Raw genomic sequence first — 23,757 nt, 5'->3', positions numbered from 1 at the left:
AGTCATTTTTAAAAATTATAATTCTTTTATTAAATTGTATTACAATTTTATTAATTTTTGTAAAATATATCAAGGGCTGCCTACTAATATGCTCAATATTAATTTTTAATATAAAACACGATTTCCCTAAATTGAAAAAGAATATATTAAATTCTATTGCCAATTTTAACAAATATTAATACAAAATCTCTCTCCGTGTATATAAGGACGATGAGAAAGTAGATTCATAGCGTGCGAGTTAGTGTTAGTTATGCGTTAGTGTTAAGTTAGTGATAGGTTGATTGGTCGAAACACCCAGTAAAAAAAAACTAATTCAAATGAATTGAAACGAATTAACATTTTTGGTAGGCTCCAATTCGTATTTGTCACAAAGCGGGATTCACTCAAGCTCTTTGTATATTCAATTGAATTTAATTCAATATGTACCAATTTGTCCAAACGAATTCGCATTCGAAAGAAATGGCCAAGGAATGCATTGAATTCGTGCTAACGAATTGAAAAAAATTAAAGGCTCAAAACTTGTCCAGTGAATTGGTACGGATAGAAGGTTCGGAAGTTCAATACAGTTTCACGAATTCAGGAAAATTGCATCATGGCTCCAATTCGTATTTGTCACAAAGCGGGATTCACGAAAGCTCTTTGTGAATTCTTTTTAATTCATTTCAATTAGTTTTCGTTTACTGGGCAGTGTTGTTTACATGTGTTTGTTCAGTAACTTGTTCAGTATGACTGGCGCAATATTACGCCTGTCGTAAATTTTTGCTTATGTATTTAGAAAAACTAATGAGGCGCTAAAGAGGCCCTCTAGTTAAATCCCCACATTCTGCTTTTCTATTCAGGCAGTGACAAGGCAATCTAGTTAGAACCTCTCTATCTTTCCACATCATCACCTGATATTTCAAGCGTGACGAAATTAGACGGGTCCTGACTAATTTTCCTAGTTTGCGCCTCACTAAACGAAAGGGCGTCTATTCAGGGCCTTACGAAGTCCTATTTTCAATTTCTGAGCTACATGCACACCGAGACTCTCCGAGTTCCGTAAAATATACTATCCCTTCCTACATTATTTCATGATAACGTAGGAAGGTTCTTTTAAAGATGGTAAGCCTAATTTTACAATTCATAGGCAATTATAATTGAAGGAAGTGAATTTATCATTCGGTGATTAAATATTAAATTTGAAGAAGTTAACAATTTTTTTCTGAGTTCTTTGATAATTTTGAAATTTTTAATTAATTTCGAAAATATTTTTCAAATTAAGCAGTTTTCTGTATTAGGGCAGCTGTGCTGTCGATACATTGAAGCCCATGAGCTTATCGAGATTTATTTAAGATATTTAATTTATTTGTGTAGATTGATTCGGGAAAATTGTTAACTTCTTTAAATTTAATATTTAATCACCGAATGATAAATTCACTTCCTTCAAATTTTTAAATAATTGAAATTTTTCGACAAATTTTAATAAACTTTTCAAGAATAATAAAAAAAAAAAAATTGTAAATATTTGAATTCTTGTGAAATTTTCATTATTTGTGAATTCAATAATAATTTCTTGAAATTCTGTAAAAAAAATTTGAAAATAATTGAATTTTGTAGAAGAATTTTATTATTTGAAATTTTGACGAGAATTTTTTTAATTTTTTGAACATAATTGAATTTCTGCAAAGATTTGTAACTTCTCTAAAATTCAATTTTTTTGGTATTTTCAACTAAAATTCTTCTATAAATCCATTATTATGATATAGCTATTGAAGAAGTAATTAAGTTATTTAAAAAGAAAGTATTGTCAGAAATGGAAAAAATTGAAGGTTTGTATTAAGAATTCGTGGTAATTTCATAGTTTATAAGGCAAACGAAAAAGACGACAAAATTCCAATTTTTCAGGGATTACCCTGATCAATTCTACTTTTCATGACTTTTCCTTGAATTCAATAAATTCCTAGATTTCCCTGACCTGTGGCAACCCTGAAAGAGGTTTTAATTTTTTTCAACATCTAATAATTTTTAGAGTGAATCAAAATATTCTTAAGGGTCAGGGCAAAAGTCAATATTTGTCTGGAAGTCAGGGAAAAACAAAAAGATTTGAATCTACTAAATGAAGTCAGATTTAAAAAATTCAAAATGGCGGATTCAATATGGAGGACCTTAAAAATTTATTGCCATAACTTGAAACTTGATACTATTATTTTATTACATTTGCAAGTAAAATTATATTTAAAAAATGTTTAAACTAGAGTCAGAAACTACAATGCTTTTTCTATTTATGCATGTTTAAAATGTTTAACCTGCAGTTTTCCAGATGATTATAAATTTTCTAAAGTAGTAGTATTATGGATATTATTTTAAATAAAGTTCTCTCCAACAATTTTTATAAAAGTAGTTTTTAACTAGGAGAAAAATTATTATTGAGAGAGTGAATGAGAGACGGGAATATTCAAATGTTCACTGTAGCAGAAAAATGGGTTGTAAAACGAATACATCGTCGAACGTACACACGTTTATACCTATGTATACCAATGTTGTACCCCGTTTCGCACTGCCCTTCAATATTCGCTATTTAAAGTTATTTTCCCTGCTTCGAAAGAGTGACTCTTCGTTAACGCGAGTCAGGGTTTGAACTACTGCCAAACTCTAATTTACGTAACGCCTCTTCTTTTTTATTTCACTTTTTTCTTCTTTTATTATTATACATACCACCGAAAAAGGATGTTTTCCAAGTATGTGTATTAACGCAAAGGGGAAAATTACTCCATAAAAAATTAGATAAAATATACGCGTCCCTTTAACTTTTGTCAAAGCAAATTCAATATTCGAAAAATATTCTCCATTTTAGACACGCGAATATTGATGAAAGTAAAACTTGATTTAAAAGTTTCAAAGAAAAATAAACGTTTGGAAAAGAATGTGGATAAATAATTTTTCTTCTTCGAACGTAACAAATTTGTCGTAGAAAATGATTGTCGCTAATTCACATTTTACTAATATAATATAAATTATATCCCATAAACAAAATTTTAAATTAAGATTTAAAAAAAATTTTTTACTTTTTGTCTTTTAACCGCCTAATACGCGTTTACCAACTCTTACCATGAAAGGATAGGCAAATTTAAAAGTCTTATTTTTTATGTAAAAATTTTTTTGTATTTTTAAATTTTTTTAGGCCATTGAAATAAATTATTAAATTTTTGTCCCTCATCATATTGGATTCGCCATTTTGAATTTTTAAAAACTTACATCGAATTCGTAATCAGCGACACCGAAAAACTCCGACTCACAAAATCAAGGTCAATTTGAATAAATTTTAAAACTGCCGCCATAATGAATTTTTGAAAACTAACATCGAATTCATAATTAGAGACCCCAAAAACTCCCGAGTAACAAAATTTAGGCGAATTCAATAACATTTTGGTATTTTGAACGTTTTAATTAAAATTTTCCAAAAGAAAAAATTTTTTTGTGATGATTATTAAATTAAATTATTCAATTTTTTGTTCAATAAGTATATAAATACTTATTTACTTTTCCAAAGGAATTAAAATTTGAAACAATTGTAATGTAAAACCTTTTTCAAATTAATAACAATTTCTATAAAAATTAATATTATAACGCATTTAATATTCAATTATAATCTAAAATTTTAACTATAATTTATTTTTAATTTAATTCTTATTCGAAAGTTCTACGAGAATTCAATTATTTTAATACAAAACTGAATAATTTATAGAATAACTGATTATTCTTAAAATTAAATACTTAAAAAGAATTTTATCAAAATTTTTGAAAATACAGTGGACTCCGCTTATAACGAGTCCGGATATAACGAGAAGTCGGTTATAACGAACAAATTCTCGTCACTTGGTTGGTTTCAATGTTAATTTAACGTATAGAACATCGTTTATTACGAGATGGATATAGCGAGCAAGTCGGTTATAACGAGCAAAAATTGTAAACACCGTGGCTAAATAAAGTCGGTTATAACGAACATATAAAATTTATTTACTTTATTGACCAGTCTGTTTCTATTCTACCTCGTGCTAACATTGCTTGCTATTGCCAAATGGAGAATCCAAGAAAAAGAAAAATTTTATCGATTTGTGATAAAATTGAAATTTTACAAGAATTAGAAAAAGGGAAGTCGAATACATCAGTGTGTAAAAAATTTAATTTAAAATCTTCGACTGTATCCACTATATGGAAGAACAAAGAAAAAATTTTTAAAGCTTCAGAAGAACATAATTTAAAAACTAAAAAAGTGCGAATGTGTGAACACCCTGATTTAGACCAAGCTCTTTTAAAGTGGTTCAAAATTCAAAGAAATCAAGGAGTACCTATAAGTGGGCCTATCTTACAGTTACAAGCAGAAAAATTTTCAAAAGAAAATGGTGAAAATGATTTTAAGTGTAGTGACGGGTGGATTTCTAGATTTAAAAAAAGACACAATATAATTTTGGGTAAAGTAAGTGGTGAAGCTCTCGATGTTGATCATTCAGAAGTCAATGACTGGATTGAAAATGTGTGGGAAAAAATAAAACGTGAATATGAAGAGAAAAACGTTTTTAATTTAGATGAAACTGGTGTTTTTTATAATTTATTGCCTGATAGAACACTTCGTTTTAAAGGTGAAAAATGTGTTGGTGGGAAACTGTCAAAACAAAGAGTGACTGTTCTTGTTGGTGCAAATTTATCAGGAACAGAAAAAAGAAAATTATTGGTCATTGGAAAATCAAAAAATCCAAGATGTTTTAAAAATGTTAAAAAATTACCAGTAAAATATGAATCAAATAAAAAGTCTTGGATGACATCAGAAATATTTTTACGTGAATTTAAAGAATGGGATAAGGAATTAAGGAAAAAAGACAGGCAAATTGTAGTGTTCGTAGACAACTGTCCTGCTCATTGTACAATAGAAAGTTTGACGAATATTAAATTGATTTTCTTTCCTCCAGATGTGACTTCAGTTCTTCAACCCATGGATCAAGGGGTCATAAAGAGTTTTAAATCTCACTATAGAAGGAAATTGGTATTACAATTTATTGAGAATTGTGAACATGGAAATCTTGATAAAAAACTCTCATTATTAGAAGCAATCCGTTTCATGGCAGAAGCATGGGCTTCTGTCTCAACAGAAACTATAAAACACTGTTTTCAAAAGTCACGCATTTGTATTACAGGTAAATTAATTTTTTGTATTTTATTAATTGAATTAGTCTTAAAATTATTAATTAACACAATTCATTTAATATGTAATTTTATAATTTATAGAAAACTTGACAACTAACGAAGGAAACTCTAATGACGATTGTTCATTGTTCGATTGGATTCATAACAATAACATAAATATCAACACTGACAATATAGATGACTACGAATCAATTGATAATGAATTAATTGTGAGTGAGCTTCCTTCCGATCAGGAAATATTATTATCTATTAAGAAGAACACAACGGAGGATGTCTCTGATGAGGAAGACGAAAACGAAGATGAATCGTGTGTTCAACATATTTCAAGTGTTCAAGCCCTGTCCGCTTTGCAAACATTGTCCACATTTTTCGAAACAAATAACTTGGAAGATGATTTTTTTGAACATTACGTAAAATTAAAAAATATTGTTAGTGATTATCATTTGAGGAACAATAATAATAAAAAACAATCTTCGATTCTTCAATATCTTCATAGGCATACCAATAACTAAATAAATTGAACAATATACACATATTTATGAAAATATTACCACGTATTATTCTTCTTAACTTTGACTTCGCTTATAGCGAACTTCGGCTATAACGAACAAATTTCAACGGTCCCTTGAAGTTCGTTATAAGCGGAGTCCACTGTAATTCATTTCTTTCGAAGAATTATTAGTAAAAACTTTATAAAATAATTATATTTTTTGAGGAATTTATTTCAAACTGCATTAAAAATAATTGAAATCCTGTAAAAATTTAATTATTTATAAAAATAATTGAATTCTTGCAACGAACTTTATTATTCATAAAAATTATTGAATTCTTGCAACAAATTTTATGATGTTTAAAAAATATAATTGAATTCCTGCAACTAATTTTATTAAAATGTTTTAAATAATTGATTTCCTTTTTTATTTTATAAAATTTAAAAGAATAATTTAATTATTTTGAATAACTTAATTAAAATTGTATTTATATATGTAATTTAATTCTTGTGATGAATTTTGTTATTTATGAAAATAATAATTTAATTTTTATAAAAAAACTTTATCAAAATTATAAAAAATAGTGAATTTTTTTCAAAGAATTTTATAAAAGTTTTAAATAATAACTCGCGAAATTATGAACCCTTTTATTTGTCTACACCATCTATCTTATTTGATAGATGATATTGATATTTTAAATATAATGATAATGATATTTTAAAAAATTTCAAAAATTGGCGGACATATTGGATTTTTAATTTTTTTGTACTTTTTTTGAAAAATATATATCTCTGCTTGTTCTTAACGGATTTTAGTTTATGACCTCTTAAATTGTTCGTATTGAAATATACTTTTATTTCAAAAATTAAAATTAAAAAAATTATTTAAATTTTTTGTTTAAAAAATTAATTTAATTTTTTGAAAAGCCATAGAAAAAATATGCTACCTTCAATTTTGATCATTTTTTTACCATTTGTAGCCATAAATGTGTTGAACTTGTCCTGAAATTTTCATCGTGGGACAGCCAGTAGTTTTTGAGAAAAAAAATAAAACGTAAATCCTCGCATAGCGCTGTAGCGCTCAGTTTTAATGCCGCACGATTGTAAATGGAATTTTAATGAAAGTACGAGTTTTTATTAACCCTAGAACTAAAATATGATTTTTTTATAGACTAACGAAAAACTGGGGTGGTTTGGTACCCCAGATTTGAAACAATTGTAAAAGTTTTCCTTTTTTGTAATTTTTTTAATTTGTCAACAATGTGGCTAATTTAAAAAAAATTAAACGGATTTTAAAAGGTAAATAGAGACAATTTTATTTTGATTAAGGCAACTTGAAAATTTAAATATTATTTACAATATATACAAATGTTAAATGATTTTAAAATAGAATCAAAATCATTTATTACAAAGGAGGTTTCTATTTTTTACGGGGGAGTTTCCGAGGTCTTACAGTTTTTCTTTATTTACCTTTTAAAATCCGTTTAATTTTTTTTAAATTAGCCACATTGTTGACAAATTAAAAAAATTACAAAAAAGGAAAACTCTTACAATTGTTTCAAATCTGGGGTACCAAACCACCCCAGTTTTTCGTTAGTCTATAAAAAAATCATATTTTAGTTCTAGGGTTAATAAAAACTCGTACTTTCATTAAAATTCCATTTACAATCGTGCGGCATTAAAACTGAGCGCTACAGCGCTATGCGAGGATTTACGTTTTATTTTTTTTCTCAAAAACTACTGGCTGTCCCACGATGAAAATTTCAGGACAAGTTCAACACATTTATGGCTACAAATGGTAAAAAAATGATCAAAATTGAAGGTAGCATATTTTTTCTATGGCTTTTCAAAAAATTAAATTAATTTTTTAAACAAAAAATTTAAATAATTTTTTTAATTTTAATTTTTGAAATAAAAGTATATTTCAATACGAACAATTTAAGAGGTCATAAACTAAAATCCGTTAAGAACAAGCAGAGATATATATTTTTCAAAAAAAGTACAAAAAAATTAAAAATCCAATATGTCCGCCAATTTTTGAAATTTTTTAAAATCGCTTGCGGATTTCATTTATTACCACCAGAGGATATAATCTACCCAATTTCAACCGAATCCCAAAACCTAATAAAATTTTTTGTGTTGAACTGACGTGGAATACACCTTGTATTTGAAAATGAATCCAGATTTAGACTTATTTTTTTCTTCCTTAAACAAATTTACTTCTACCATTGAGCACTATATCGAAACATGCTTGAACGATAATTGTTAAATGCGGCAACATGACATAATTCTTCCATTGAAATTGCTATACAATTTTGTTTTTGTAATTTATATTATATTTTATATTCTTTAATCTAGTTACCCATGTATGGTCCATAGGGACTGCGGGACCAATGTTAAATAAATAAATAAATAAATAATGCGACGCCCCCCGACTATAAAATGTTTATTCAAATCTCCGTGCAATAAAATGTTAACTCAGAAATTCGTGCTGTATAATTGTTTTTAAAAATTTCATGCAATATAATGTTAACTCAAGTTGCATTCAATAAAATGTCAATTCAACCACCAGTGCAATATAATGTTATTGAAAATACTAAAAGTTTTATTTCTAGCCTTTAAATTATATGAGGTTAAAGAAAAACATAATTAGTGAATTTTTCTTGCGAAAGTGAAAAAGTTATGTTATAAATATTTTTTACTTATACTAAATTAATTAGGAAAATGAAAGAATAAAATTTATTTAATTCTAACTTTGAAAACTATTTTTATTAAAATTATAAATATTTAAAAATATTAAAATTACTTTAACAGTCCCTTTTTTGAATTTAGTTTTCCATTTTGTAGCAGTTTTTAACGCTGTACATATATAATAACTCTTTTTTTCAACCAATTGGTCTGCTGAAGAAAAACCAAACTGTTTGTCTAAAGAGTGGAAAACTATGCAGATATTTCACCATAAAAAAATAATCTTTTATTCAACATTCTGCATTACTGACTTTTTTTATAAAAACTTAACCCATAAATAAGGAACTATACGAATATTATTGTGCTGTCAACAGTTGCAACTTCAATCTATTTAAGTAATTTAATAAATAAATTAATAATCTAATTTAACCTCATACAATTTAAAGGCTGGAAATAAAAATTTTAGTATTTTAAATAACATTGTATTGCACTGGTGGTTGAATTGACATTTTATTGAATGCAACTTGAGTTAACATTATATTGCATGAAATTTTTAAAAACAATTATACAGCACGAATTTCTGAGTTAACATTTTATTGCACGGAGATTCGAATAAACATTTTACAGTCGGGGGGCGTCGAATGGATTTCTTTAAAAAAATTTCTTGAAAATTGTATTTCACATACACGGAAAAAAAAGTACGTGAATCCTTCCTTGAAAGTGCTTGACTTTTGGATAGGACACAAAATACAAGGCTGTATCATATACTTTTTATTAGAAAATATAGAAAAGTCCTAGTACTAGTATGGGCAACTGTGTTTTTTAAATTTTAACGAAAAGTCATTTGTTCAGTTTTATAAAGTACGTGAAAGATTAGTTGACTGCGCTTGAAAATTCTTTAGAGCATGCGCAGTGTGCGTTGCGCGTTTCTACCCAAGGTAAATGCCAGCTGATCGTCTGTTTCCATTTGTGTTAATTTCAGATGTGAATATACTATTATTTTATGAAAAACAAATAGTGTTAATATATATTTGTCTTCAAGAATTGACTTTCAAAAAAATATTTTTAATTTTGTGTTTCTCACAAAACAGAATGTTATGTAAGTATCAGTTTTCAGTGAAATAGCATGTCTCAGAAGTCGTGAAAATTTTCACCATGTGGTATATAAGAACAATTCGATACGTACTTTTAAGTGTTAAGTGTGTGTTTATATTTAAGTTATACGCGAATATATGTGTGTGTTATAGGTTAGTTTAAAGTGTTGACGAACGTCGAAAAGTGATACAATAATTGTTCTTTGTTTGTGTGATTAATTATCCAAATATGTGGATGAATAAGTGAATTTCAGAAAAACTCTGTGAACAAGTGGAAATTATTTTTTTTATTTTACAGTTTTTTTTAAAGTCAATGAAATTCTCAAGCAAGGTACTAGAATATTTCATTGACTGCTTTTGAAACTCTCATGCAAAATGACTAGACTGTCTTTAGTATTTTGTGTCGTATCCAAAAGTCAAGTACCAAGTCAATGAAACTTTCACGTACTTTTTTTTCCGTGTACCTAATAACTTTTTATTACTTTGAATCTGAAATAATTAAATTCTTGTCACAAGAATTATATTATTTATGAAAATAATTAAATTTTTCAGAGAGGAATTCAATTATTTTCAATATAATTTTAATTCCATTCTTTGAAATCATTTAATTATTGTTACAAATTTTGATTTTATATTATTTTTATTTGAATTAAAATTGTATTGAAAATAATTGAATTCCTCTGAAAAATTTTATTATTTATAAAAAAATTGAAATTCAATTATGAAAATAATTGAATTCTTGCAAAAGATTTTCCAACAATTTTTTGAAAATGATTCAATTGTTTAAAGAATTTTATAAAAATTTGTTGAATTTTTTCGAAGAATTTTATTATAATTTTTAAAAATAATTTCTTTATTCCAATTATTTGCGAATTTGAAGTAAGTAGTAGGTAAAAATTCTGAAAAATAGGAAAAAGTAGCTTTTAGTGTTAAAAAATTTTAAAAAAGTATTCAAATTGTAGCCGAGTAGTAAATAGAAGGTTTTAGTAGAGATTGAGTGCGAAGCCTGCACTGCTAAATTATATTAAGATAAACAAAAAAATTGAACAAAAAATAGTATAGATATATACCTGAAAACTAAAAATGAAATTTTTCTGTAACAGGGAAATGTTCCTTCTAGGAATATTCATCATGAGCTCTTGTGAATGAATTGATTAAAAAGTATACACAGAGGGGCATCAATGCTAGAATTTATAACGTGAATCATTGGCTCAGTGGAATAATGGAAACGGAGCAGAATATGTGCGTGTATATATACACATTTGTGAACAACAATAGATTCAGTTATATGCGATCATGGTGTGAATGTTACCTCGACGATACGGCATAATAACGCGATGGCGACCGTGTGTGATTTAGCGATAGGTTTAGGTCAGTCGAGGGGTTTCACCAGATTTGTCGGTCAGTCGGCCGAACGATCGTTAATTACGATTCCACATTCTGTTGTCGAACAATCAATGGGCAAAGGAATGCATGTCGGACAAACTTGCATAAATTTCATGTCAACTATGAACAGCGTCTGGACCTATGAGATTTCGATTTAGCCACCGCTATTTTGCTCCATTAGGATAGTGTGCGATAAATTCCATTATCTATAACGATTTGCCTCAAATTATTCTATTTTTTTTCTTTTCGCTTTATTCAATTAAAATTGAGATTCAACTATTGATAAACATTTAAATTGATTGCAACTGTTTTAGATTTAGTGTTATATCGAGGAATTACACTGTAAAAAAAGGGAGTTAAATTTTAACTCCCCAGGGAATTCTATAAAAGTCGCACCCATTGGGGAGTTAATGCCAGGGGAGTTAAATAAAGAGAGTTAATATTTAACACCCAAATGCTAACTCCCCAAGAAAAAAATAACTCGCGCGGGTGTTGAATGAAGGGAGTTAGAAATTAACTCTCTTTTGGAGTTGATTTTTAACTCGAAAAATTTCACTCCCAACTCCCGAGTCCATTGACTCCCTAAATTTTTTACAGTGTAATATTATAAAAATTTAGTATACGAGAAAAGATATTCTGACGTGAAAAGTTTGCAATAACTAATTATTAAAAAACTAGATATCAGAGCACTTTTTAACCAAAAACCTTTGAAACAATTTCCTTTCTTCGATTTCTTAAAAAATAAAGTGTTTTTGGTGCTCAACTTCAGGCACCTCGCACTTTAACCCCTTCGCAGTCCAGTTAAAAATCGCTTGTGGGCCAAAAACCAGGGTGGTCACAAGTTTCAATTTATCAATTTCCCTATCAGTTTCCTGACAATTTACTGACCTTAAAATTATTTTTTTATCCCGGATGCACAAAAATGGCGCTTTCTGATAGCAGACGACAGGGAGGAAAGTCATTCATTTCTTCAATCGTATGAAAATGGCGGCCGTGTTCTCTCATGGGCAAGAAAATCAGATGTTCCCATGCATTTTTCTTGCCCAACAAGTGAATGACTTTTACTCCCTGTCGTCTGCTATCTGAAATCGCCACTTTTGTGCATTATGAATAAAAAATATCGTAAGTAACACAAGAATAAAGGCATCCAATTTCTTTACGATAATTATACGGACCTTTTTTAAAAAAACGGACTTTTACGGAATTTTACGGCATTTACGGATCTAGTTCGAGCCCTGTACAATTGAAAAATTTCCAAACCATGATTTCTCCTATATTTCAATAAGTCACTTCTATTCACTTTCTATAATTATAATTGCCTATGAATTGAAATACTAGGCTTACCATCTTTAAGAAACTTCCTACGTTATCATTAAAATAACGTAGGAAGGGATAGTATATGTCAAAGAATTCGGAGAATCTCGGGGTGCATGTAGCTCAGTGGTCAGAGCAGTCTACCGGCAATAGAAAGGTCGTGGGCTCGTATCCCACCATGCTACCGTTTTTTTCTGGATTCTTTGATAATTTTGAAATTATTAATTAATTTCGAAAATATTTTTCAGATTAAGCAGGTTTCTGTATTCGGGCAGCTGTGCTGTCGATACATTGAAGCCCATGAGCTTATCGAGATTTATTTAAGATATTTAATTTATTTGTATAAATTTGATTCGGATTATTGATAGCTTCTTTCTTCTTAATATTTTATTTACTTTGTTCAAAGATAACACCGGCACACAAAAAAAAATTTGGATTGCCAGAATTGCCATGTGGTAGGTTTTCTTCCTTAAGGTGTATCTAAAGAGAAAAACATTGTCCGACCTAAAAGTTTTTTTTTTAAATTCAGTGACTTTAATAACATAAGAATTGAATATATAAAAAAAATAAAAATGGCGAATCTATAATGGTGGATTTAAAATGAAACTGAAGTTACCAACGTTTGTTCGACGAAAAATATAATACGTAATAATTTCCATTTCCCCGCCTCAGATCCAATTTTTTTCCACTTTTATTATAAATACTAATGTTAGAAGCCATTAGAAATTATTTTTAAGTGGAACCAGGTCGGGGAGGGCAACGATTTTGACATTTTTTTGTTACCGATTTTTCGAAAATTAAGAAATTTCGAAACAATGTCTATTTCCCCGCCTCAGATCCAATTTTTTTCCACATTTATTAAAAATACTAATGTCAGGAATCATAAGAAATTATTTTCAACTGGAACCAGGTCGGGGAGGGCAATGATTTTGACTTTTTGTCACGGATTTTTCGAAAATTCAGAAATTTTGAAACAATTTCTATTTCCCCGCCTCAGATTCAATTTTTTTCCACATTTATTATAGATACTAATATTAGAAGACATTAGAAATTATTTTCAAGTGGAACCAGGTCGGGGAGGGCAACGATTTTGACATTTTTTTGTTGCCGATTTTTCGAAAATTCATAAATTTCGAAACAATGCCTATTTCCCCGCCTCAGATCCAATTTTTTTTCTACATTTATTAAACATACTAATGTCAGGAATCATAAGAAATTATTTTCAACTGGAACCAGGTCGGGGAGGGTAATAATTTTGATTTTTTGTCGCGGATTTTTTAAAAATATCCGAAAAATCCGTGCCAAAAAATCAAAATCGTTGCCTTCCCCGACCTGGTTCCACTTGAAAATAATTTTTAATGGCTTCTAATATTAGTATCTATAATAAATGTGGAAAAAAAATTGGATCTGAGGCGGGGAAATTGTTACGTTTTATAATTTTCGACGAACAAACGTTGGTAACTTCAGTTTCATGACTTAAAAAAAAATTGTTCAGATTTCCTTGAAACTTGTTACTCGGGGGTTTTTGGGGTCGCTGATTACGAATCTGACATCAGATTTTCAAAATTCAAAATGGCGGATCCAATATGGCGGAAATTTTTTTTTAAAATTCCTCGTATTTACTTAAAACTCGTTACTCGAGGGTTTTCGGGGTCGCTGATTACGAATATGATGTTAGTTTATAAAAATTCAATATGGCGGATCCAATATGTCGGACAAAATATATTTAAATGAATGAAATCGATTGAAACTTGCTACTCCGTGGGGATTATCGAGGTCTCCGAATACGAATCTGATGCTGGATTTTATAAATTCAAAATGGTGTTGGGCCGTTCAAAAAATACGTAACGCTTTTTGGGGGGAGGGGGGGGGTCAAGCTATTTGTTACGGTCAGCAGAAAAAATGGCGCTAATGTATACAACATTGCGTTACAGGGGGCGAGGGAGGCGTCCAAATTTCCGAAAAATAGCGTTACGTATTTTTTGAACGGACCCTGTATCCAATACGACTTACGATGAAATTGTTCTTAGATTTTCTTGGTTCTTGGAACTTAGGTGTTTCCTCTAGTCGCTAATTTTAAATCTGAATTTTTCATAATCCAGAAATGGTTTACTATAAATGTTTTACTAAAATTTAATCGCATTTCTGTGATACTACAATCTCAAAAAGTTTTTGACCTATGTAAAATTAGTTTTCGTGTTTATTTATTTTCTTTTTTTCTATTTTTGCGACTAGGACACCTTCCCGTGGTGAAGGCGGGCAACGAATTCTCGGCTAAGATTCTAGGTTAAAATTATGCCTTCATGACAAAAGTAGGAAAGAAGTTTACAATGCAGAGGAGGGATACCTCCAGTATCGGTGGTTGGTCAGGTTGAGAAAGCCTTGGACAAAAATGGTAAATGTTTTGGTACACACCATTAGAACTCGACTGTCGATAAACCGGTTGTACTCAGGAGAAGTATTCTACAGTTTCCCTCTTCTCTGGCGAGAAAACCCATTGACGGGTGGTCCAGGTGAATGCGAGTACTCCTAATAAAAGTCGGCTGTAGACGCAAAAATTAGGTTAATATATAGAATTTTCATATGTAGAATGGTTATGCTTAATCCAAAAAAGTATTTCTCGGGGACTCTCACTGATCTCTATATTAACTTTTGTGATATAAAATACAGACAAGGTGTTAATTTGTTTATATTGTGGAAAAAAAGAAGCAAAGGGTGTTTCTTTTCACATGAAAGTACATATTTAAACAGTAAATACATATTATTGAAGTGTATATTTTTAGGTTATATTTTGTTTCCTTTTTGCGTAGAACATTTTACACACTTTTGCGTATCGTTAAACACATAATTAGTTTCCTTACCAAATTAAAAAAATATTGTTTTTAATCAATTATTATTTAAAAATAAAAATATTATTTCAATAATATTTGAGTTTATATAATGTTTGAATACTAAAAGTTCTGTTACTATATTAATTAATCAGTTTTTAAAATAAAATAAGTGAATAATAAATTATTTAATTAAGAAAGTAATTGACGGTTAATTAATTATTAAATTTAAAAAATTTGCTAATCAGTTAAGTACTTTTCTATACAGCAAAACGTATATCAATCTCACTTTTATATTTAAAAATTTCCGCCATTTGTGTAAAAGTGGGCATCTAAAATGTGGCGTTTCCGATCTTCTAATATTTTGCAGTTTTAGATACAGTCGCCCATCCAGTTATATATAGAGATCAGTGGGGACTCTTGTCGAAGTGCGTAAGGCCAATAGGGCAGGAGTATAAACAAAAAAAAAAAAAAAAAAAAAGGTAAATGTTTTGAGTATTTGGCGAAGAAGTTTCCGAAACTGTCTGACGCTAAAATCAAAGAAGGCGTGTTCGATGGGCCTCAGATACGTAAGTTCTTATATGACGAAAAATTTGTACAAACGATGAAGCTTAAAGAAAAAGCAGCCTGGGCAAGTTTTTAAGAAGTTTGCTTGGAATTTCTAGGAAATAAAGAAAGCCACAGATATATAGAGAAATTGTAGGAAACATGGTAGAGAATTTTAAAAAGCTGGGATGTTTGATGAGTTATAAAATTTACTTTTTGGATTCACATTTAGATGAATTTCCTGAAAATCTTGGTGATTTCAGCGAGGAACAAGGCGAGAGATTTCACTAAGATTTAAAGGATATGGAGAAACGCTAACAAGGGAAATGGAGTAAGAAAATGTTGGCGGACTATTGTTGGACGCTAAAAAGAGATATACCAGAGACTGAAACTTTAAAGAAGAGAAAAAGAGAAAATCTGTTCTTTTTTGTCCGCCATATTGAAACCGCCATATTGAATTTTTATAAACTGACATCATATTCGTAATCAGCGACCCTAAAAACCTCCGAGTAACGAGTTTTAAGTAAATACGAGGAATTTTTGAAAATTTTTGTCCTCCATATTGGATTCGCCATTTTGAATTTTGAAAATCTGATGTCAGATTCGTAATCAGCGACCCCAAAAACCCCCGAGTAACAAGTTTCAAGGAAATCTGAACAATTTCTTTTAAATCCACCATTATAGATCCGCCATTTTGAATCCGCCATTTTTATTTTTATTATATATTAAATTCTTATGTTATTAAAGTCACTGAATTCAAAAAAACATTCAGAAGAAGCAAAAATTCAGGTTTATTTGTAGAAATTAAGTAAATTCCCATAAAAATCAGTTTCTCAAACTTCACCCCCCCACCAAGCCTGTAAAAAGAGAACACGAACTAACTTTTAGGTCGGACAATGTTTTTCTCTTTAGATACACCTTAAGGAAGAAAACCTACCACATGGCAGTCCTGGCAATCCAAATTTTTTTTTGTGTGCCGGTGTAATTGAATCTTAAAAAAGTTTGATAAAATAATTCTAAAAATTAGTTTTTAAAAATATTTTAATGTAATTTTTCAAAAATAATTGAATTTCTTGAAAGAATTTTTGTAAAATTTAAAAAAACAAATTATTTTTTTGAATATTAATGAATTTTAATTAAAAATTTGTAACATGATTTTTTTCTCCAAAATGTTAAAAATAATTCTAAATTCCCGTGTAGAAATTTTAGTTTGGCTGTAATCAGGGCCAAATCGGGTAAAATAGGGCCCAAATCAGGGAAAACATGAAATGAAACGCTTTATCCGATAGGGACCTGCCGAGAAATTTTTAAATACGGGCCTATTCGGGTTGTGAAAGGGGCCACACTTATCTTAATTAATTGTAAATTTGACGGTCTTTTTCGCTGTCATCAATGACATTCTTAGTTTATTCAGTAATAATTTATTTTAAATAACATTTTTTGATTTAATAAATACAAGAATAATAATAATAGTGATAAAATTCAAAATAAAAAGTGCTGAGCTTTAATTTAAACACTATCTAATAATAGAACTAATTGTGGTAAAATTGTGATACCAATGAAAGAAGAAATACAAAATATTCTCTTTTCTCAGCATTACAAAGGTTAATTATTTGAAGATAACGATTAGTTTCCTTTGAAAATAAAATTACCATTTTAATTATTTTTTTATTGAAAATTCAAAATTTTTTAAAATTATTTTTAGATGCTTTAAATATTAATTCTTCTATCACTTTTTTATTATGAATAAAATATGTACTTGCAACTGATTAGCCTATATATGTAATAGAAATTATTTTTTATTTTATTTAATATGAATTTTAATAAATTAGTTATGAAGAAAAATGTAAATAAAAGCAAATAAATATATGTAAATATATAAATAAATAAAAAATTAAACAACAAATAAATAAATTGAAACAAATAAAAATAAATAAAATCAAATAAATAAAGGTAAATAATTAAAAAAATTAATAAATTAAATTTAAAAAAATATAAACGAATAAATATATTTATTATAATATAAACATAACATGAAATCACAGTATATAAATTTTGACAATATAAACTTAAATCGAAAATGTATTTTTAGTGTTTTTTGAGACAAACTAGATCTGAAATTCTATAAAAAAAATTGTACATTTTACTTACTTTCATTGGCGTTAATGTTTAATTTTTTGAGCTGTTTTATAAAACGATATTTCCTCACACGTTTTGAACTGTTATGTTTTCTCATTTTCAAAGCGTGAAAACGGACTGACATCTGTTAATAATAATTAAATGCAGTTGTAAATAAAAGAAATAATAAATGTTCCGCATTTTAAAAATGACATCTGCAATATAGGTCCCTATCAGGCCCCGAAAACTCCCAGATCAGGCTATAGTGAGGCAGTCCTCATCGGGGCCACATGACAAACAGGATTTAAATAGGTCATTTTCTACACGGGTTGTTATTAATTTTTGTATGAATTTGAATTTTCGGAAATATGTAATTGAAAATACTGAAAATATTCGATTTTAAAAAATTAGAAGCTAATTTTCATTATTTTTCATTTTTAAATTTACATTGAAAGATTTTTCATTAAAATTTTTAATAATTCAATTATTATTGTCAAAAATTGCAATTACAATTATTTAAAAGTTGATTTTCCAAAATTGTAACAAAATACTTGAAAAAAATTAATTATTTTCAATTAAATTTGACAAAATTTCAAATATATAAAATCTTGTTAATTACACTGAGAAAACTGGAGTATTGGACTAAACATCTGGAGGGACAAATCGTTCATATTTGAGAGTTAGCTATTGGATAACAATCTAAATGTTCAAATACACCATTGACAGATATTCGTGCCATTTCTCTTGGAGGGAAAATGAGTTTATAACAGAGGGACAAATTAACCATCTTGAGAAATCCCTTCCTTATCCGGCGCGAAATGAATAAATATGGCAACCTAACCCCTAAATTAAATACATAAAATGTCAGAAAAATAATTTCGCGCGCATCAGATCGTACACATTTTCTGCGCAACTTTTAACCCTTAGATATAATGGGAGAGAATATACAAGTAGATTTCCATTATCAATTCAAAATTTATTTTAGGACTATTTAACTCTCTTCATAAGCAAAGGAAACATACACTTTTTGAACCTCTGAATTTGACTCTCCAGTTTTCTCAGTGTAGGTATATTTTTAAAATCTTATTATTGTAAAAAATTATTCAAAAATATAATTTTGAAAGATTTGTTTATAGTTATTTTTCGCACTATAAAAATCGAAATAAGTTGAATTTTATTCTAAAAAATGTGGTATTTTGTTGCAATATTTCAATTAAAAGTCAAGAAAGTCTCAATTTTTTTTAAAAATAAGTTCTTAAGCTAATTTTTAGTAATTTCATTTTTTAATTTTCATTTGAAGATTTTTATTAAAATTTTTAAGAATTCAATTATTTTCAAAATTTGCAAATTGAATTGCCCAAAATATAATTTTCAAACAATTCAAAAGAACAGTTTTCGAGGCTCACTTCCTATATTTTCTTATCAATTTTATGCAGTAAATAACAAAAAAATCATAATTCTACTATATCTTTACTGAACAAATTTACTTTACTTTAATTTTGAAAATTAAAACATAATTTGAGTAAAAGAAGTGTTTATACAATTTACGCTTTTTAAATTCCATATGTTATTTTTCATTTTCGGCTTTCTTGTGCATGAGAGAACATTTTTAGTTCGATGAATTTTATATAAACGCGTTCATCTGATTTTCTGTCTAAAAATTGTACACTCGCATGATGACACACGAAAATCGTTAAAATATTCTTTTTTTACAGCTTTTTTTTAATTTAAAACACGAAAAAAATGTGAAAATTAAAAAATTATTTTCTTCCTCAAAATTGATTCATCCTGTGCATCATAAATATTTAAACGAAACAAAAATCGTTTAATAAAGTAGAAAATTCTAAACATTGACAACAATTTTATTGTTTTTAAATATTTTTAACATCCGTGCTCTCATCACTTTTTTTACATCCTACAAGAGTTAATTGTTTTTGAGTTTAGAATAGGAGACATGTTCATAAATATGGCACACTGCCAGAATCCACTGTATTTATTTATCAGTGCCACGTGGTACTTGTTGACACTTGTCAATTAACTTTAGTTTCAGGTTTAGAGTTTTTTTTTGTAACTATTATTTTTACATTCAAATCGAAAAAAAATTGTCTCTATCTTTAAAAGGAAAATATATATATATATATATATATATATATATATATATATATATATATATATATATATATATATATATATATATACACTACCGTCCGTAAGTATCAGGACGCCCCTTTTTTCATGAGTGGAAAAATGCTTAAAACGTAGAAAATAATAATGACAAAAATTTTTCGAATTTTTTTCCTGAAAGCTAATGAAATTATGAAAAGACTGACACCTGATCGAAGAATTTTCGTTGACTATTCTGTCAGATACAGAAAAAATACTGGATTTTGCATGCTTTACGTAATTTTTTAATTTCTCGAAAACTAATTAACTTTTATTAGCGCTCTTGGTCTTATTTTAATCTCTATTTAATGTAGAATCTAAATTATTAACTGGTATTGTGAAATAAATTCTTCCAACAAAATTTGAAACCGTAAAAGTAGGATTAAAAAAATTCAAAAAGTTATCATGAATATTAAAGTGTCAAAAAGGTCAATGTAAAATATGTTCATTTAATAGATATACTAAAATTCAAAAAAGCTTTTTAATTCTTTATTTAATTAAAAAATTTTTTTTTTTTAAAAAGTGTCAATCTGTTTTTCAAAATTTTTTTATCCGACTTTCACAGTTTCAAATTTTTTTGGAAAAATTTATATCACAATACCATTAATTAATTTTGATTCTACATTGAATAGAGATTGAAACAAGACCAAGAACGCTAAAAAATGTTAATTAGATTTCGATAAATTAAAAAATTACGAAAAGCATGCTTAATCCAGTATTTTTTCTGTATCTGACAGAATAGTCAACGAAAATTCTTTGATCAGGTGTCAGACTTTTTATAATTTCATTAGCTTTCAGGAAAAAAATAAGAAAAATTTTTGTCATTCTTATTTTCTACGTTTTAAGCATTTTTCCACTCATGAATAAAGGGGCGTCCTGATACTCACGGACGGTAGTATATATATATAGACTCTAACATCAATATCTCTGGTTTTTCTGGGAAGTTATTTAGATAAGAATTGTTTACAGTCCAGGACCCCTTAAGATGAAAAATCAAGAGGGACCTTTTCATTTTTCTAAAGAACCAATGAAATCAAACAGTTAAATTATCGATAAATTAATGAAAACCGCATGATTCGACTTGTCAAAACATGTAGATTGATAATAAAAAATAAACAAAAAATTAAGATTTTGCTCAAAAATTACTAAATTGCGATTATCTCGAAAACTAGAACCGACAATATGGGCCCTTCTTTTCATGTGGACGTACAGATATATATATATATATATATATAGATTTTGCATTAAAAACAAATTTTCCATCAGACAGGTTTATTTTGGTTAAAAGACTACTTGATCTTTAATTAAGTTTAACCCTATTTCAAAGTGCGGTCTAAATAAATCTATCGCGTGGTCAAGTAAAGTGAATCTGTGTGTTTCCAATTATTGACCTAATTAAGTAACTTTTGCAAAAAATAGTCATAAATAGACTAGTTTTGTAAATATAGATTAAAAGATTTAAAGTGATTCTATTTATAAATATTAAAGGTATATTTACTGTGAAATGTTAAATACTTTAAAATTTATTTTAAAAAAAGAGAGAGATAAAATAATACTGGAGTGGTTTTGAACGCTAAATTTACGCATAGAAATTAAATTACGTTTATATAATCAGTATGGTAATATGAAGCTCACGAATAATTCTATCGAGTCTCTCAACGATGTTACGATATTAATCGGTATGTACCTTCCCGGAAGCTTGTACGCAGTTGTTCATTAATGTTCCGGTGAGGACGATCAAATCAATTAAGTCCAATACATATTCCATCAACGTATTCCTTTATCAACAGCATGGAATTCAAACAATATTTATTTAATTTTTGTCCACGCACATATACATATACACAAAAATTTAATCATTTTTTGGGTAGGAAAACATTTGTCCCCTCTCATTTTTAACGAAAAATGTAAAATTAATTGAGCATTTATTATTGACAGACATATATCGGTATCAGAATTAATCGCTTTTTTATTTTACTATTAAGGGAAAGGTACATTCCGATATTTTCAAGTATATCAAGAAAATATTTTAAATAATCCATAAAATTATTTTTACAGTAATTTTTTTGTGAGAAATTCAATGACCATAAAATAAAATAATCCGGAAAATATATTTTAAATCTCTTTTGAATTTTTATTTTTCATAAAAATTATTAGTTTTTGAGATTCATATGTAATTTATTGTAGAAAATATGTTTTCTTATGCACAAGAAAATTGACAAATGAAAAATTAGGTTTTTACTGGTTTTGAAGCAGTTTTTCTAAAATAAGATATAGTAGAGTAGGGTGGGGTAAAAAAGTCACCTTGTGATTTAAGGAAAAAATGTTATTAATTTTTATTTTTTCAAATTGTTAGTTATTTATGTATATGAAAATATAACAAACAAATTTGAAAATAATGTTATTTCTTTAAATATTCTATCATTGACACATCTCTTTTTATACACTTTATGAACTATTTAAAAATCTGCTATATACTTGTTTACGAATTTTAAACCTAGGTATTTTTTATACCCAGTGAGAAATTGCCAATAGACTTTAATCGGTCCAATATTGGTTGCCGTGCTGGGTGCCGATTGACTCCCAATATTGGACCAATATGGGCTGATGCTTGGGATGTAACGGGTTCGCCGAGCATCGGTTGTTAATATTGGTCCAATATTGGCCGAATATTGGCAACAAAGAGAAAAAATTTTTTTTAATAAATTTTTTAATTAAATAATAATAATAAAAAATTAATGTTTATAATTTTTGTTTAATATATTTATTTGTTTAATTATTTATTTTTAATAATTCATGTAAATAATAAATAATTTATTATTTATAAATTATAATTATTTAAAAATGCAGCAGCTATTAGGAAATAGCATTCTGCAAAAAAATTCTATCATTGAAAAATCAATGATAGGCGAGAGATATTTGCGTCATTAAATAGATTCGCAGATGATAGGCAAGAGATATCCGCGTCATTAAACAGATTCGCAGATATACTCTGGTCTCGCGACGAAACTCTCGATACTTATATACACTGGAGTCGTCGTTTTAGTTGCGAGAACGGTTACAGCGTCCCTCTTTCGGCGGAGATAAGAATTGTCACGTAAACTGCTAAATCGCTTTACCGACGGCCTTATTATACCCGCAGTTTACGTGACAATTCTTATCTCTGCCGCAAGAGGGACGCTGTAACCGTTCTCGCAACTGACACGGCGACTCCAGTGTATATAAGTATCGAGAGTTTCGTCGCGAGACCAGAGTATATCTGCGAATCTATTTGTGACTGTCCACGAGAAAACAAGGCTTAGGTCCAAAAAATCAATTTTGATTTTTTTATGGTAATCGACAGATTTTATGTTGCTTTTTCAAATGCAAAAGTCAAAAGTTAAAAATATCAATTACTTTCGACAATACTGTTACGTCCGTAACTTCTTGTTAATATACCTAATTTAACTTCGATACTTATGTATGTATTTCCTATTTTTTATATTGTATTTTACTTATATGTCATATTATTCTATGTATTTTACATTATTGCATTATAATTAGCATATTTTATATATCTCATATGTATCTAAACAATTTGCAAGTATAATGAATTCAAGAAAGATGAGTAATATTTTAAATCATGTAAAAAGAATAACGATAGTGCATCAGTTAAACGACCTTCAAATAATCTTCGCCACATGAAGGAAAACAAACAAGGCAACGAGCGACTCGCCCCTCAACCCAACTAAAAAACAGAAGAAGAGTCAACAGTCGCCCCGTATAGCAGCAACATTGCCGTCGCCCAACACCCCCACTTAGAATCTGACCAATATCGACACGTGCGACAGAAGAAGAGTCAACAGTCGCCCCGTATAGCAGCAGCATTGCCGTCGCCCGACACCCCCACTTAAAATCTGACCAATATCGACACGTGCAACTTAAAATCCACTCTTGAATGATTCCAAAG

At 28.4% G+C, this 23,757-nt stretch overlaps 1 protein-coding gene across 1 annotated transcript; it reads left to right on the top strand.

Annotated features, from left to right (window-relative positions):
- Positions 1–4,795: 4,795 nt before the first annotated feature.
- On the top strand, positions 4,796–23,539 carry LOC122509981 (tigger transposable element-derived protein 4-like). The gene is made up of 4 exons (XM_043624346.1): positions 4,796–4,898; positions 4,947–5,171; positions 5,263–5,591; positions 23,441–23,539. The coding sequence occupies exons 1-4, from the start codon at positions 4,796–4,798 to the stop codon at positions 23,537–23,539; spliced, it is 756 nt and encodes a 251-aa protein (XP_043480281.1).
- Positions 23,540–23,757: the final 218 nt, after the last annotated feature.

The sequence above is a fragment of the Leptopilina heterotoma genome, unplaced genomic scaffold (genome assembly GCF_015476425.1).
Source record: "Leptopilina heterotoma isolate Lh14 unplaced genomic scaffold, ASM1547642v1 Lhet_65, whole genome shotgun sequence".
Classification (NCBI taxonomy): Eukaryota; Metazoa; Arthropoda; class Insecta; order Hymenoptera; family Figitidae; genus Leptopilina; species Leptopilina heterotoma.
This window is presented reverse-complemented; position numbering and strand designations above follow the sequence as displayed.